General features: G+C 40.0%; 1 protein-coding gene across 6 annotated transcripts in view; it reads right to left on the bottom strand.

Annotated features, from left to right (window-relative positions):
* TMEM108 (transmembrane protein 108) overlaps positions 1-16619 on the bottom strand; it is a 161654-nt gene that overhangs the window by 70520 nt on the left and 74515 nt on the right. For 4 of the 6 annotated variants that reach the window (XM_018909661.3, XM_050971570.1, XM_050971569.1 and 1 more), the window contains one exon: positions 14437-14518. In XM_018909661.3, the coding sequence (XP_018765206.1) occupies positions 14437-14476 (40 nt within the window). In that variant the 5' untranslated portion in view covers positions 14477-14518. Of the gene's footprint in view, positions 1-12093; positions 12260-14436; positions 14519-16619 lie in introns of those variants that run through there. The other 2 variants (XM_050971571.1, XM_018909660.2) reach the window with 1 other exon arrangement.

The raw sequence follows: 16619 nt of genomic DNA, 5'->3' as shown, positions 1-16619 counted from the left end.
AAAGCACTATGAATATCAGTGAACCTTTAATACAGCTACTGACTTTATATATGAAAATAGCATGAGGTGCTTATGACTGGTGATTTATGTCTTCATTAAAAGACTGTCCCTCAAACCAAACCCTGAAATTCATTGAAATTAACAGGGTCTTGAGATTGGAATGCATATTATACATGAATGCATTTTTGATCTTATATAATGACAAACGTAACACTCTTGACATCCTATCCTACCTGCACTAAAAATACTGCCTCTGCACAAATATATATTGGCTTAGAAAATATATATTGGTACAAATATATATTGGCTTAGAAAAGCAAACATAAGGGTGTAAATCTTTGAAGCTCATTTACCAGAAGCTACCACAGTGTCCTGCCATAACTCAGTGCAAAGCCAGCAGTTTTGAATTTTGCAAAACTGAGACGCTCCCAGTTCTGTCTTGTGTATTTCAGGGCTGTCAAATGAAACCATTGCAGCTAATAACTCTATAAAGGCAAAATTTTCTCCCTGCCAAATTCATGACTGTTTCCTACTCTTGCACAGATACACTGTAGAAAACAGGTTTTGCTGTGGAAGATCAGTCACAGATGACTGGCCTCCTGGAACAGCTTCATTTTCTTTCTCACTACAGCTTTGAGGGGCAGGGTGCCACACTGACCTGAGAGCAATCTTCCCCTTCCCAAAACTCTTGCTGCAAGAGCTACCCTTGCCCATGCCACTCTCCCCCTACTTCCAGTGGTTGTTTCCAAAGGGTTCCAAAAGGGATAGCTCTGCCAGACTCCTTTCTCTGCACTTCACAAGGACCATTCAGAAATGCTGCAGTAAAAAATACTAGTAGGGGTCGTTCTTTGGTGGCTGTAAAGGAGTTACTTCTTTTGGTAACTCATCCCTGGCTGTAGATGCTGAGTGACAAAATATATGTATCTGCAAGCCTGGGCTGGAGGCAATGCCAGCATGGTCAGCAAGTGGATCTTGTGAGCATGAGGAGAACAGCTGAGGAACTGCTTGGCACTGTAAAGCAGAGAGAAGAGCTCACCCTCTCTGACACCATGACAGAGGAAACCACACGGACCCAAGAGCCTTTTCTCACATGATTGTCTTATTGCTGACTGTAAAAAAACAAAAGTTCATGGTCTCCTCCTCTAACAAGTCCTTTTGATTTTGTTTCCCTCATAGCACAAGAACTTATGGATGAAGAGGAAAACAGAGTAGTTAACATGAAATTGTGCTTCATCTGTTTCCTTTTTTAGCTTTTCTCCACCTGTCTTCTCTACCAACCTACTGATGGAAGCTTCCAAAACAAGAAGACAGCCCCACAGGCAAATCCAGAATATTTAGTTTCTCCCCCTTTGTTCCTTTCAGAAGTGTCTTTTATGGAAATTTCCATTTCTGGTTGTTAGGCAGTCTCGGCAGCAGAAAGGCTGACTGAGTATTTTTTATCAAATGTAATTTTTAAAAGTATTTTTTATGTTTTCCCAAAATTTATTTGTTTCAACAGCAGAAGATTTACTGCGAATTTTAGAGTTATGTTCAAAATCCATGAACATGAAGGATATTGAAACTATTCAAAAACATATTGCTTTCTAAAGTAAGATTAATAATACATTTGTAGGTATTCAGAACCACTCTACACTAGTTGAGACAGAGTATGGATGCAATGCATTCACAAGCACTGTGGATAAATCACCTCAATAAATTCTCCATGCTATACAGTAATCTCCAGAAGCTCTCTGACTGGTAGGAATCAGCCTTGCTGATCCAACTGCAGTTCTTTAAACAATCTTGTTATTCATCTGTCAGTGACACCTGACATTGAAACAACCAATGTCTTTATATATCTGCCACCACAAAACAACTCTACTCCGCAAAATAACATCTTAGCTATTTTTAAAAAAATACTAACACAAACCTGCATTCTTCTGCACATATCTCCCTGGAGTTCCCCCTCAGCATATCAGATCACACTTTAAAAATATATTTACCTGTGCTTTTGTTCTCAAAAAGGCAGTAGTCAAAGCTTTTCCATAATTTCTACTTAATATTTAAACATAAGAAATAGTTTGGAAATTATCAATGAAATGGGCACATTACGTTAGCCCTTATTCTTAACAGCAATAAGCATCATATTCTACTCACAGCTGAATTTTAAAGAAATACATTTTTATAAGCTCATTCATTACTTTAAAAGTCTGCTACTTTGATGATTTAGGTACCATGGTGCCCCAAGTCCTTGGTCTGTGTTTTCTGTTCCCTTGTGGATGCTGCTGCCCAGTGCAAACACACATGGATGCATCCTTTGCACCAGATCAGGGGCTCAGTAACAACACCCTGCTGTCAAAATATCACTGAACAGGAACAGAAGCTTTTGTCACAGCCTGTGACAACAGACCTCCAGTCCAAAAAGTGGGACACACAGAGGCAGTCTGGAGGTACTCCAGGACCGTGTGTGATCTCAGTTCCTCCACGGATATAAAGCTTGAATCCCTTCAATCCATAGGACAAAAGAGGCTTTACACTTGTCTATGCCATGCTAAAAAGGATCATCTCTGCTAGACCTAAAAAATTCATCTTGAAATGCTGAAGACGGAGATTTCCCAGTCTCCCACAGCTGACAAGATGGGGAGTAAGAGGGACTCTACCATATTTTGCTGCATTTTATGAAAAGCAGAACACAACCTGGGAATTGAATTTTGAGAGTAACTTGTCTCTAGCCCATAAATTTCACATTTGTGATTAAAGATGGTAAAGCCATAATCAAACACCATCTGATTTCCAAACAAGGATTTGGATTCATTAATTCATTTGGATTCATCTCCCATCCTCTGACATTTTGACAACAGGTACCTGAGGGTGCAGAGAATGCTCCCCTTGGGGGACACGTCCCTTAGAGGATTAAATGTAGGATTATTCAACCAGAAAATTTAATTTTAGAAGACAAGTACTAGGAAACAGATTTCTTTTTTTCATTTGCTCTTCACACTTCTTGTAATAATCTGAATATTACTAAAAATAAAAGCAGAAGGATGGCATAACCAATGTCTGTTAATACAAAAATAATTGGCTTAAATGAGGCACACACTCATATGCACAAAGAATAAATGGCCCAAGAATTCATTTGAGAATTACAATATTTTTAGCCATATGGTATTTCTTATTAATTGTTATAATTACTAAATAAGAGCCAAAAGTATGCTCAGCAGTGTATAACACATCCAAATACTGTCAACCCCTAGCCTCAAATGCTTTCAGTTCAATAGAAAAGACATGCAGGAACAGGAGATACTGAGAAAAACAACAGCCCAAGGTCTCCTGGATATTAGGAGGTGCTTTTGGCCCTACTCTTCCAGCTCCATCAGCTACATCCCTTCTCTGAGAATGACAAAAATGGGCTCTAAGCTTTTTCTCCTCCTCAGAGTCAGCAGAGGAAAAAGAAGCGAGAAAAAAGGGAACGTATTTTGAGGCTTAACAATCCACACTGGCCCTGCAACATATTTTGGGCCCTTAGCAATTTATGCTAATTGACTGTAACCCTCAAGCTGTTCTTTCTGTGATGGGGCTGCTCTGGAGCACAGCCAGCCCATGGTCCACAGAAGCACAGGCTGCTGTGCTGAGCTGTGCTGTGCAGCTCTGGGCTGCCACAGAGCCTGTGAACCAGGGGAATGAAGCTGAACATTTGGATGCAGCAGTGAAAACCACTGTGGAAAAGGCACGTTGCTCTGGTAGAACTGAAGTGCCAGAAGCAGGGAACAGCAGAAGTCATTAAATGGTGTCACCACCTTCTGCAAGAAAGAGGGATCGTTTTCATGTTGGAAAATACTGGTGAATACAGGTGCCCTGGAACTGAGAGGAGCTTATAGCTAGGAGCATTACGAGATGTCCCCAACAACAATTCAAACCAAGATGTTTCTTTAGAACTGCCTTTCATTTCTGAAACAAATTTTCCTTGAAAGAAGCGCTAGTCAAGTCTATGCACGCCTCACCCCACTCACCCAGGTTTTCTGCAGATCCATAAACTACAAGGAAAGAGGACCTCCTTTTCTTTGACAATGCACACTAAGCATTCCCTGCCTTATCCTGTCTCCAGTTCATTCACTTCCACCTCAGAGGCTAGAGGATTTATATCTGATTCCCTGTCAGTCACATACATGCTCAGTGGTGACTTTGAAACTAATGGTCCCAGTCATGAATGTCCCAAGGGCAAGAACAAATGCACTGCAGTGTGCACTGCTGAGGCCCAGGGTTCTATAACTCCTATCTTGTTGATGATCTCTCCCATAAGAGATTGCCCTGCATGTAAAAGAGAAAAATAAAGAAAAAGAATGAGCTGCTACTGTCCATTCTTAATAAGCTGTAAACACTACTCCATTCCTGCACATCCTCCTCCTTTGCTTCTGGGAATCAGCCTTGGAGGATCCTCTTTCCCTAAGCACCTATTGCCCTTTCTCCAGCACAAGCTTGAAGCTTGATCCTTAATAACTTTCAGGGCACCTCTGTGCATTACAGACTGTAATGTGATTAACTTTATGCTTCACAACCTCAGCATTAAGAAGTAGGTCCCGGGGCAGGGATTTAACGTGAGGCTTTCAGGCATGTACAGAACCTTGATCAGAAAAACAGCTCTTCCTTCCTGAAATGGCACAACAAAACAGCTTTGAACTAGGTGAAATGGCCAGGTTCTCTAAGGAAAAAATAGTGTCAAACCCCAGCACTGTTGAAGCGAACAACAAATAAAAGGAGATAATTGATCCATTCTGCCTCCAAGACAAGGCTGAAAGCTCACAAGATTTTAAGCCACTTTTTTTCTCTCCCTGTGCTTTAAGGCAAAACTAAATCTGTCTATACAAACACAAGTGTTTTGCCCTGCAAGCATACTGTTATTCACTTATCATGTTCTCTCCTTGTTTGTTATCTTTACTTTCTTCTCTTTGACATCTTCATTGGGGTGTTTGTATGTTAATTGTTAATGCCCTCAGCAACGAAAAGGTGCAACAGCCTAAGGAATTTGTAGCCTCTACAGAAGCCAGTGAAATCCAATGCTTCAGAAGATAGTGCAAAGGCATCATCCTTCCCATGCAATGCTAACTTAAGGAAGCAGTGCCTTTTCTGAATGCATAAAGAATGAGAAACTTCGGAGTAGAAAACTGAGCATCCCTTACAGGCTGTCTGCATGGGAATTCCAGCAGCAACAAAGCCATGGGTTTTACAAAATGGATTTATAGTGTGGCCAGAAATCATGCTGCTTTTCACAGTTTTACATCAAAGTACTGTCCATAATACTCACTGGTTCACTCTGACAGTCACAATAAAATGTGATGTGAAGTCACCTAAGAGTGCACAAAAATTTCCAACTCTTTCAGGGTCTCCTGCAATGACTCATAACAACTGATGGCATTGGTCATCAACTTATTTAAGACCAATATTCCTCAGGGATGAGAGAGAATTGTTGGTTCCTTTTCTAGCAATAAGGAAGGTCTGTGGGTTAACTACATGAAACAGAGTTTGTTGTGTGGTCTGAACATTTTGTTCTAAGCAATATTTTAGGTCTCCATGCAGAGCAAGCTTTATTCTGCCACAGGATACACATTTCTACTGATGATGGCAGTGGCTAGAAGCATATTTACATGTTGCTGCAGTAGAGAGTTAGGGAAAACAGTCCAATGAATACAGAGTAGGCACACAATAAATCCAATCAGAACAAGTGTTTTAAATGGGTATGTGAAATATCCTAAGGATTGCAATCAAACCTGCAATAAAACATGGATATATTTACTTTATTATGAATATATTTATTATGAGGAATATACAGCCATCTCTCTACCCATCCACACTGTTTTACTTCCTTCAATGTGCATTCTTTTTCGGTTTTCCCCCTTCCTTATAACTTAGTCGTAGCAAGCACCAAATATCACACATCAGTTCTAAGGCAAAATATTTATCTCTGTATTACACAGTTTTGAAACAAAGTCTGCAGCCTTAAATTTGAGGGAAAGATTTTCCAAAATATCTTGGCACTGTGTATTAGTGAGACATGCCTCATGTACTTCTCCAAGCCACCTGCAGAAGTTTCCTGCTCCAGCCACCAGGAAGAAAGCAGGTTAATCTGCTTAGGTACTTAGGAAAATTCACAGAGTGACAAAATCAGTTCTTAAGCATTTGTTGATATGGAAAACCTGGCCCCAGAAATCCTGTCCTTGGCCCTGGGTATGACCAGGAGCCTGGTCTTGAGCAATAGGAATAGCTCACTAATGGGAAAGCTGGCCAGGCTACGCTGCACTATTCCTCCAAAACCTGAAGTGGGGGCTCCTCCCGGGCACTCGTGATGCACATTATGAAATGCACACCAGCCAGAGTGCAGGGCCAGCACCTCAACCCTAAGGAAAAATGGCCTTAGTGTTGTGGTTCCCTTGCTGTCTCCAGCTGAAAGGCTGTGACCTGCTATAAACTTTTTCTCCTCATTTCCAGAACCTTTTGTGAACCCAGTAGAGGGACAGCTTTAAGCTACCAGAGCAGGGTGGAGTATTTTTCCTGCTAAGATCACTTTTCAAAGATCTTGTGTAGGACATGTAACAAACATCTTCCTCTTATCCACAAATAATATGGGGAATAACATCATGTGAAAGGAGACTGTGGCTTTTCCCAGACCTTGGGAGCACATCCTGCCCTTGATGTTTCAGACATTAGAAGATCCATGCAGTTTAAGCCAATAATGTGCTACAAAACAACGCATTCATACCAATTATGTACAGGGCCTTGATTTGTCAAGGAAGTTTTGTAGATGCCTGTCTTCATATAAAGACCAGATGGATACACTGCTTCTAGAAGCAAAGTCTTTGCTCCAAAGGCTAACTTGGATAATGATTCACAGCAAGTTTTTTCACAGGTGGAGGTCTGAAGTCTTTCATTGAATCGAATGTGCTTAAGTTCTTTGGAGAATTTTTGTAGATCCACAGAGGGCATCCATATATTTTCTATTTAGAGAAGGGACAGAGATAATACCCATCACATGCTACTGAATTAGATGACACTTTGGTGTTTGTGTATTTCTTCCAAACTCTTTCCACTCCTGCAACAAGCCTGGCTTTACAAGTAAATTATTTACACAGCCTGCAGTGAGCTACAATGGACACACAACTGAGCAATGAAAGCTGCCATACCATCCACACTTAGGTGCTTCCTGCTCAAAAATAATGGAATGTAGCATGCCAAGGGGTGGCTGGAGGGAGAAAAGTTCAAAGGCATTGCAAGAAGTCAAACTCACTTTTAACATATAAAAGTTTCAGCACAAAATTTAGACACGGGGGTCTAAATATTGCTTTGGTATTGATACCAGTGGTACAAATCCTTGAGCAGGGCAGTTCTCACAGGGGGAATATCAGATAACAATGTAACAGAGTACCTAACAGAAATTTTTCTGTCTTTCCCACAGGAACACTGTCACAGGCATTGGATAATTCATGGACATGAGACACCAGTGTGCATGTTGACATATAAATTTTCTTATTTTAAATTATTGGAACATAGTTCAATGGCAATTCAAGCCCAAGGCTAGTGGCTGCTGTAGGAGCAGTCTGGCTGGGGTAACAACACAATTTACATATTTAACTGTCTTTGCTGAATTAGGCCTTGATTGCAATACTGTCAAAAGCCACAACAATGTTTCTTACGCACAGCCAAGAAGAAAAGAAGGCTTTGGGGAAAGAAATAAATGTTTGACAGGATATTTTCATTTTATATTGCAACCTATTGAAGCAAGCTGGGAACATGAAGGCTGGGAATAAAATCCCAACCCTACTAATGTCAATGGGAGTTTTGCCATTGAGCTCAATAGGACCAATATTTCACGGTTGCTAGGCCTGCACAACAGCAACATTTCTTCCTCCACTTGACACTGGGTCTCAAAACACACACATGAATTTGCACAGGCTAAGTCTTTGTTCCTGAAGTTTCATTTCTGTTAGAGATGGATGAATAGACTTTTGAAAGGGAAAATAGAGGAAAGTCACATTTGTACTCCTGCCTATTCACCCTCCCTCTAAAACATCTCTCTCAGGGCTTGAGGCAAACAGCACTGAATCTAAAACAGATTAGACAGATATGGTGTCATACAATGGGGATCACTTCAGGTCCAAAACACAAATAATTCAAAACATAAGATGGAAGTAATACTGTGGGTTTATATCAGATTATTGTTTTAACAAGGTGGTAAGGAATTCTAAAACCAAATCCTTGCAGCATTTTCAAATTAGTCAAAGCATACATATTTATATGTATTTACTTAATATCTCTTACTATCTCTTAATATCTCTTTTCTAGCATACTAATCATGGACATTGTTACCAGAATGTCACACAACTGGTGTGTGAATGCTTGTTGAATATAAACACTGTGAAGAATCCATGCTCATTAATTTTGAAAAATCTACAGGGTTCTAGTGCAAATAGCACCGCTATAAGCATAAAATTGAAGGTGCTTAATAACAGGAACATACTCAGACTATCAAATGATATGTGCAAAGGCATGAATCACTTGTTTGCAAATAGAAAGAGCAAATATAATAATGCAGCTGCCTGTTGGCTTTTTATCCCAAATTCAGTATCAAGGACCTAAACCATGACTTGAAATTCTACAGCCCCAGGCCTATTACACATTTTTCTGTGTTTTTCAGCAAATCTGCAAGAAAAGTGAAGAACTTTACACAATGTGTTAGTTGTCTGTGCTGCTGTGTCCTGAATTTGTATCTGCTCTGGGCAAAACAAGGCAGAAGATCCCCACCCTACAGATGGACCTCAAACTTGTTAAAGAGTTCACACTGTCTGTGAAATCCTACCAAACTGTAATGCCTTTAAGAGCACAGTTCATGGAACTAGCAAATTTAAAATTAATACTGCAAGCTATTCATGGGAACAATCTCAGTTTTGGAATGCCAAGAGCCAACCGAGTCACAGAGTTTTGCTTATTCAGGCAGCAAGCAGGAACCCTCCCTCTTGTGTGTGTGTGTGTTTAAGCTGAAATCTCACTAAAGGGCACATCAAGGACACTGGAGCCTACATCTGATAAGAAAATGTAAATTCTATTTAGTTTCTCTATAAGGTGCATGGGTTTGCTTTTAAAGCCCCCTTTCATAAGGTCTCTTTTCAGGATCGCAAAATGGAAGGTTGCAGCTTTTTTCAAGAAGGCAGTTTTTGCTGAGAAACTGAAGCAACAACCTTTAATTGAATTCTGGGAAAAGAAAGTGTTGAGGGACTGCTTGCTGTGAGCTGCCTGATGGGCAGGCTGTTACTAAGCCACGTGACTCTCAAATACAAATGCCTCAGCCCAGTGAGTATCCCAAAAAGCTTTGTACATGATACACTGCATAGCCAGAGGCTGTTTACCTTTCTAATTTTTAAGCAAACCAGATGGAATCTGTTGCTGGATAACCACTCCCTGCTGCTGTCTTTGCTCAAGCTAATACCTGCCAATCTAACAGAGCACAACAGAAATGCTGTTTTCTCTCCTTTCTGTGGGTCTTTGTGAATGATAGGAAGACACTCTCTGCTGATGTGTATCAAGTGATCCCCAGTACTTTTAAGCCCAAGTCAGCTGTGCATCTCTAGCGAATGGATTAATTATACATGGCTGGTGCAAGCTGAGAGCTTTCTGTGGAAGCAAGCAGGCTCATTTGCACTAAGGACACAGTACCTAGTGTTCACAGGAACAGAGGGTTTGATGGGAGCTTTTGAAATCATCTAGATGACCTCTGTCTCCCCTGAGAGATGGGTTTTTTCCATTTGGTGCTTCAGTGGCAGACTTAAATCCTCCTGACTAGCCTGTTCTAGGGTTTCAATACCTTAACCTGATAAAGCATTTTTGCCTTACACCTGATGTCAAGCTACCTGCTCCATAAATCCATTTCTTCACGTCTCATCTACTGCTCTGGGCAGAGAACAGTTATTCCCCTGCATCTGGCAGCAGTCTTTCTTGCAGTGTTACCATGCCTCTTCACTTGCACTAAACGAGCCATGTGTAATTGTATAAACGAGCCATCAGTGCATACCACCTTATTAATAACACGTCATTATTCACAGACAGCACTTGGCAATAGAAAGAAAAGCTGGTGGGTGTGGGTTCCTAGCAGAGGCAAGAGGCATTATTAGGAGGCTGCTCAACACCTTCCAGAAGGTACTTAGGACTGGGTCTTCTCTAAGACAGGAATTTTACAAACTCACGTTGCTTATCAAATATTTACGAGAAGAGGGATGAGCCCCTGGACTTGCTTCAGACTGGAATGAAGTGCAGGCTTGTGCTAACCCTTTCTACAGGGTGAACTTCCCTGCAAAGACTGGACTGAGAGGCAGCCAGGCTGCCAGTTAACACTGGGGAAGGCAATCTGCATCCACAGCAAGGGGATAGGAGACTTGTGACAGCCCATGTTGCAGGGCACAGCCACTCACAGCCATTTTTGCTCATTTTACTACAGAGAGTGGCACATACTTGCAAATAGGAAACTCTTTCTATTGATATTACTGGGCATCATGCCAGTATGAGATGAAAGAGTGATACTTGGGAACACACTAAGTGATAATGACATGAAGATGCACTCAGATGGCCCTTTATTTCAGATGCTGTGGTGTGACAGATCCTCACACAGACCCTAGTGCTGTAAGTAAACAAGAAATAAAAGTCCTTGCATTTTTTCAGGAAAATAAATGCCTGAGGAAGAAAGTCCATACCGAGGTTGTGCACCAAGAGCTTCACCAGTTACCTGTCCCCACATTTTTCTCTAGCTTATATGCAACTCAGAAGCCCTGAGCAAACAGTGCATGCATGGCAAATGATGAGATGCGTGTTTTACTACAGAAAATGCAGACATATTGTGGCTCATGCTGTAGGGCTTAAATCATCACATTAGGTCTTTATTAAAAAAACAGATCGCTCAGCCTCATGGGAAAGACATTTGCATCTTCATCATTACAGAGGCAACAAACTTCATCCATAAAGATGCGCCTAAAACAAATGGCAGCAAATTGTGGACACATGTTTTTCTTTAATTGGTCCTCATCAACTCAATCTAGCAAGTGACTTCAAAGAGCTCTTAAGAAACCTCTTCCAAATTTTTTGTTTTGTTTCAATCTTTTTTGTTTTTTTTTCCTTTTAATGTCTTAAGAAATTTCAGATTAAATAGAATCTTTGAAGATACAGTCTGAAAGCACTACTTCTTCATAGTTTTGCATCATGTGTTTAATTTCTTATTCATAAATTATGAATGACTAGAGGTAAAGCAGCATTGCCCAGAGCCCCTGTCCTGGGCCAAGTGTAGTGCTACAATTTTCACAGACTCTACCCCTTGACAGCTGGGATCAGATTCAAGCCAGCTACAACTCTATTCAAAAGAGCAGCTGTTGCTAGTGCCATTTTCACATGCTATTCTTGATCAGCATGAATGGATGGAATGTGCTCTTTTTGGAAAGCAAAAGAGTATGGATGGCAATAGAATGCTTACATAACTAGTTCAAAATTCACCAAAAAACCCAGACATGTTACAATCAAAATCTTATTTATACATGGGTCTGATTTTAAAAATACAGGTAACAAATCCCACTGTTGGAGAGTCAAACCAATATCTCCATAAGTCTTTTCTTCCAGCCCCAAAGCCAAGAAGCCCTCCAGAGTACAGAGTCCTACTGTCTCAGACACTGCACAAACACAGCTGAACACAGCACAGATGAACAGAGCTGGAAAAGAATTCACAGATGAGTGTAGCCACTACTGGCACAGTAGCACAGCTGAGACTCAAGCAAAATGTGGCAAGACTCATAACAACACACCAGTTTGGAGATGAAACTGCTTCTTCCTACATTTCTTTGCCACAGGCACACCCATAAGCACGCACAGAGTCTCATCTCTCCAGCTGATTGCTGTTTCTACAAAACACACCAAAACTTTGTTCCAGCTATCCTGGGCTTTCTGTGTTTATGCATGCCCTATGCTCCTATTAGCAAGAATGCACACACAGGGCCCTTCTCTCTATAACCTGAACCTCAGTCACTCACTCAGCCACAGCAGACAAGATGAAAACACTGCCACGTAATCGAGGCAGCACCACAGACCCACTTGTTGCAGTTGCAGATGAGGAGGGTAGGCAGGTGGAAGACATTGGTGAATCAGCCCAAAGCAGAGTATCCTCTTTGGATAATTTCTCTGAAAGTTTGCTTTTTCTTCAGCTGTAGAGCAGCAGCAATTTTCCTCTTTTGTCCAAATGAAACAAATAAGACCATGATGCAGGCCTCTCTTATACCATAAGGAACAGTCACAGGAAACACATTAAAGTAATTTCCTCTTCCTTGGACAGAATGCACTCTCTTGGAGTTTGTTTTTAGCACTGTGATGTAACTGGGGGAAAAGTGAGCTTAGGTAACACACCTCAGAGCATCTAAAAGCAAACTGATATAATAGAATTTAAGTAACTTGCCATTGGCTTTTTATAAAACAACCAGTGAAAAAACACATTCCAGATGTCCAAAATACCTCTTATATAGCTATAGTTGCTGCTGCATTTGTTAATGAAAATACATTTATTACAAGTTTTTGCTGCATTCAGAGAAATAAAGCCGTTTTCTCTCCTGTCATCAGAAGTAGTAAGCTCAGAATCCATATTTTCAAATTACATCACCGAGCTGACAATATTCCTGCATAGTCATACTGTATATATGTGTGTATATATACATACATAGACTTTTCTCAGTTTCTCCTTCTTTATATTCAGTATTCCACTATTTGCCACCTATCTCTTCAACATATGACCTTGAAAAATACAGTTTAAAGCAACAGGGATAACAAAGGAGAATGCTGCCAAGCAGGGAAGCATGGTATTTTAAAAAAATATGAATTGTTACAGAAAGACTCAACACTGTGACAGGTTGGATGAACAGTATACCTTCCTTCTTTTCCCTACCTGTTGGCAGAAATGCATTTATACAGTTCTGCTTCATATTTTCTTTACAATGAACCTAACGTTGGTCCAGAAACCAAATTAGTTTTAGAGTTAAATCACATTTCAACATGACGAAATGCAGCGATGTGTTCTAGGTCCTCAGCTCTGGTAAAAATACCACAGCCCCCAGTGCTCTCAGTAGGTTCCTGGTTAAAATTCTCCTTGAGGAGCTCTTCCTTCACTGCATTCCAGCCAGTCAGCAAATCTGAGGGGGCCAAAATCATGCTGCTGGGCAGGTCATGTAGGCACACCTGGCCCAGCTTTTTGCTCAAGCGAAATAACCTTGGGTGCACCTCTGGAGCCTCCCCTCTAATGTCATGAGGATACACACCTCTGTTTCCCCTGTCACAGGAGAAGCTGTACATAGGAATAAGAACATTAACCAATATAGCAAAGCAAAACAAAATCTTTCACTCTATGATCATGAGTAAAGCAAAGATATGATAGCAACCAGATTTCTGTAACAGCCCACAAAATATTCCTTAGATTTAATTTTCACACAGCCAATAAAATAACAGTTTTTCCATTGCTAATTCCCAGCATACTAAGCCTGATTTTCTGGTTTTTTTTCTCTTGCTTTGGCCAGAATAAGGGAAATTCATACAAAATTATCTATGAAAATATGTATACTGAAGTGAAACGTTCTGCCAAATTGAAGTGACAACATTAAAAAAACTGAGGGTTTTTTTTCATTTTTACTGGAAATTAACAATTTCCCTTGTAAACCATGACAGCAAGTTATGGTATTTACATTTTATCTACTCCTACTTTATTTAATCTCTACAAATTTGAAGAAAAATTGTTGCTTATGATGCTTGCACTGAAAATTGTCAGTTTACAAAATGCCCCAACAGTGTTGATACTTTGGGTTTACACCTAAAACCTCCCCTTACTTCCATGAACAGGGGAGCCAGCCCCTGTCCACACAGTCTAAATTCCACCTGATGTTTTTGCTGGACTTTCACACGGGATGGACTGTTCTGAAAGCCACAACTTAGAAAAAGAAAGAAACTTGACATCTCAGGAAGTGACACAGAATTTAGGTCTGTGTGAGCCTAGACTTTTCCTTACTCACACATCTTTCATTGAGTGGTGATCATCAGAAATGCCAAGTGGGATGGATCCCTCTTCCAAAAAATATTGCCTTATTTTTTCCAGCCACCATCCTCTGTATCTACATTTCATTATTCTGAGGGTGATAGTTGCCTCAGTTGCAAGACACAGCAAAGCAATTCTTGGACAAAACTCTGCAGAATTAGCTGATCCTTCAACTCATTTTTTTAATAGAACACTAAATATATCAGGCAACAGGGAAATTTAACTTCCATGTGGTTCCTCCAGGTTCCTGAAGCAAGACACGTGGTTAAACACTTCCCTGAATTGTGTCCTGCATAAATATTACTATCTTACATAAGGATTTGAATAGTTTCTTTCTTACAGAAAAAAAATTAATATTTACTTACTAAACAGTTGGCAATAGAGGACCTGTAAGCTTCTCTTCATGGTATCATGTGGTCCTGCTGGTCTGCCAGTTTATTCATGATTCTGTCAAAAAAAAGTCAAGAGGAGAAAATTATGTTTGAAAAATATAGGCTGCCTTGTTATACCTGTTCATTACAAAGTCAGATGAAGCTTCACAGGAAAATTGTATTGATAAGCACTGGGAAATTTCCTGACTGCCCTTTGCTTGCTTTGGCCATGCACTCCAACAGCTTGGCAGGGAAGGATAGAGTCATGTCCAAACAGGGAAAAAATTTCTCAAGAGCATGTGAAATAAACACACTGAAAATTACTTTCATGTCGTGCTTATGTCTTGATAAAATTAATTTCATTGGAGTCTTTTTAGTTTGGAGGAAGGGTCCTCAGTGGAGAAGCAAACACAAGATGCAGACACCACCAGGCAGCTGTGCTGGGCACATGGGGCTGTAGTTTTCCCCCTGAGCCTCCCCTTTTCACATCTCTCTACAAGTACGGCACAGGGAAAGCCCACCCCTCCTTTCCCAATGAAAATTTCAGTGGTGCCAAAGCAGAGATCCCAAACTCTGCTGAAATCTCTGCACAGAGGGAAGCTTTGTCCTGGCATTTTTAGCTTTATTTTAGTCAGCTGTTGTAGGTCATATTCCTTCCTGATATACCTGGGCAGGAGAACCTTCTCTATGTCTCTAGACATTTTCTGTTTATTCTAAATTGAACTGTCTTGGTGCAGAAGGGGATCTCACAATTCTTGTGCCTGCTGTCTGAAAATGTGATGTGGCAAAAACATGTGACCACTTTACCTCCCTGCCTTTGCCCACTTGGAGAACAACTAATAATATTTTATGAGTCCTCAGAAGGTATTTTCAAACACTTGACATGGATATTTTTTCACCTTGGTTTAAAAGATACTATGAAAAAATAAATCCCAATCATGCTGATATTAATTATTCACATTGTGAGGAAAATAAATGCATAAATCAGAAGTGAAAAGCAAATGTGGTCCCAAAGCACTGCTGTGAGTAATGTCTCACCAAGTACCCAAAGATAACATTCAAGCTCTTTTCTTCCAGAAAAAATAATTTGCTAAACATTCAGAACCAACTGTGAAAAGCAGGACCCTGAGATCACCTCCTTAAAAGTCCCCTGGTCTATATTAAAAAGCCTGTAGTATCCTCCAGCTTTCAGTTCAACACATTTTCATTTTCTGAACTCCTAGGGACATTTCTGAGTCATTTTAACATGCATATAAATCTTTCAGAGCTTATTTAAAATGCAATCTTGAAGACATAAGATAAACAAGTCAAACCAATGAATAACACCTTTGAACTGCATAAATGCTGCAGAGCTTGTGAAAACAGAGCTATATTTGACTTTTATGTGGAAAACTCAAAAGGATCGTGACTTTTCTTTCTTGCCCATAACAAAAGATGCTTGGGTTTTGTTAAGTTATTCCACACAGAAATTTATGTACACAAATGCCATGTGTTTGGATTTCTTCACACTTTCCATTTAACACTGGACCTTAAAAACATCTCTGTAACTTGCAGAAATGTCAGTATTTGCAAGGCGTCTTTCTCCTAAATGGAAGCAATCACCTGTGAATTAGCCTATCATTTTTAATCAGAATTAGTGTTAGATTCATGCTAAAGTTTTATCATGGAAACTTGCTGAGGGACTTCTGTTTACCCCTTTTCCCCTATGGCTTACCAAATGATGAAACAGATGTAGTAAAAAACCTCAGTCTTCATGTATAAACAGAAATCATGTAATCTATTACAGCACTCTTCAAAGATGCATATACAATAGGCCTGTGTTTAGCAGCCACTAAGATATTAATAAAAATAAATGGAGGAAAAGACAAGAACCAGATAAGCCACTGAGAGTGTAGAAACCATATACCCAAGTACTCTTACAAAGTACAAATGAATTAGGTTTGTATCAAAACAGGATTTAAAAGCACTGAAGCATGTGAAATCAGGAAAAACAATGGAAAAAAGGGAGAATCTGAAATTGCAACCCTAAATCCACATTATTAACTTTGTATAATTTTTAACTATGCTTGGCAATGTTGACGTGATGCAGTTCTTGGCTGTGAACCTTTTTTTTTTTTTTTTTATTTCTCTCCCATCTCCATATTAATACTATCAATAATAAAGAAAGATATTTGCTC

This window comes from Serinus canaria, chromosome 2 (assembly GCF_022539315.1).
Source record: "Serinus canaria isolate serCan28SL12 chromosome 2, serCan2020, whole genome shotgun sequence".
In the NCBI taxonomy this organism is placed as follows: Eukaryota; Metazoa; Chordata; class Aves; order Passeriformes; family Fringillidae; genus Serinus; species Serinus canaria.
Note: the sequence above shows the minus strand (reverse complement) of the source record. Positions and strands in the feature narration are given on the sequence as shown.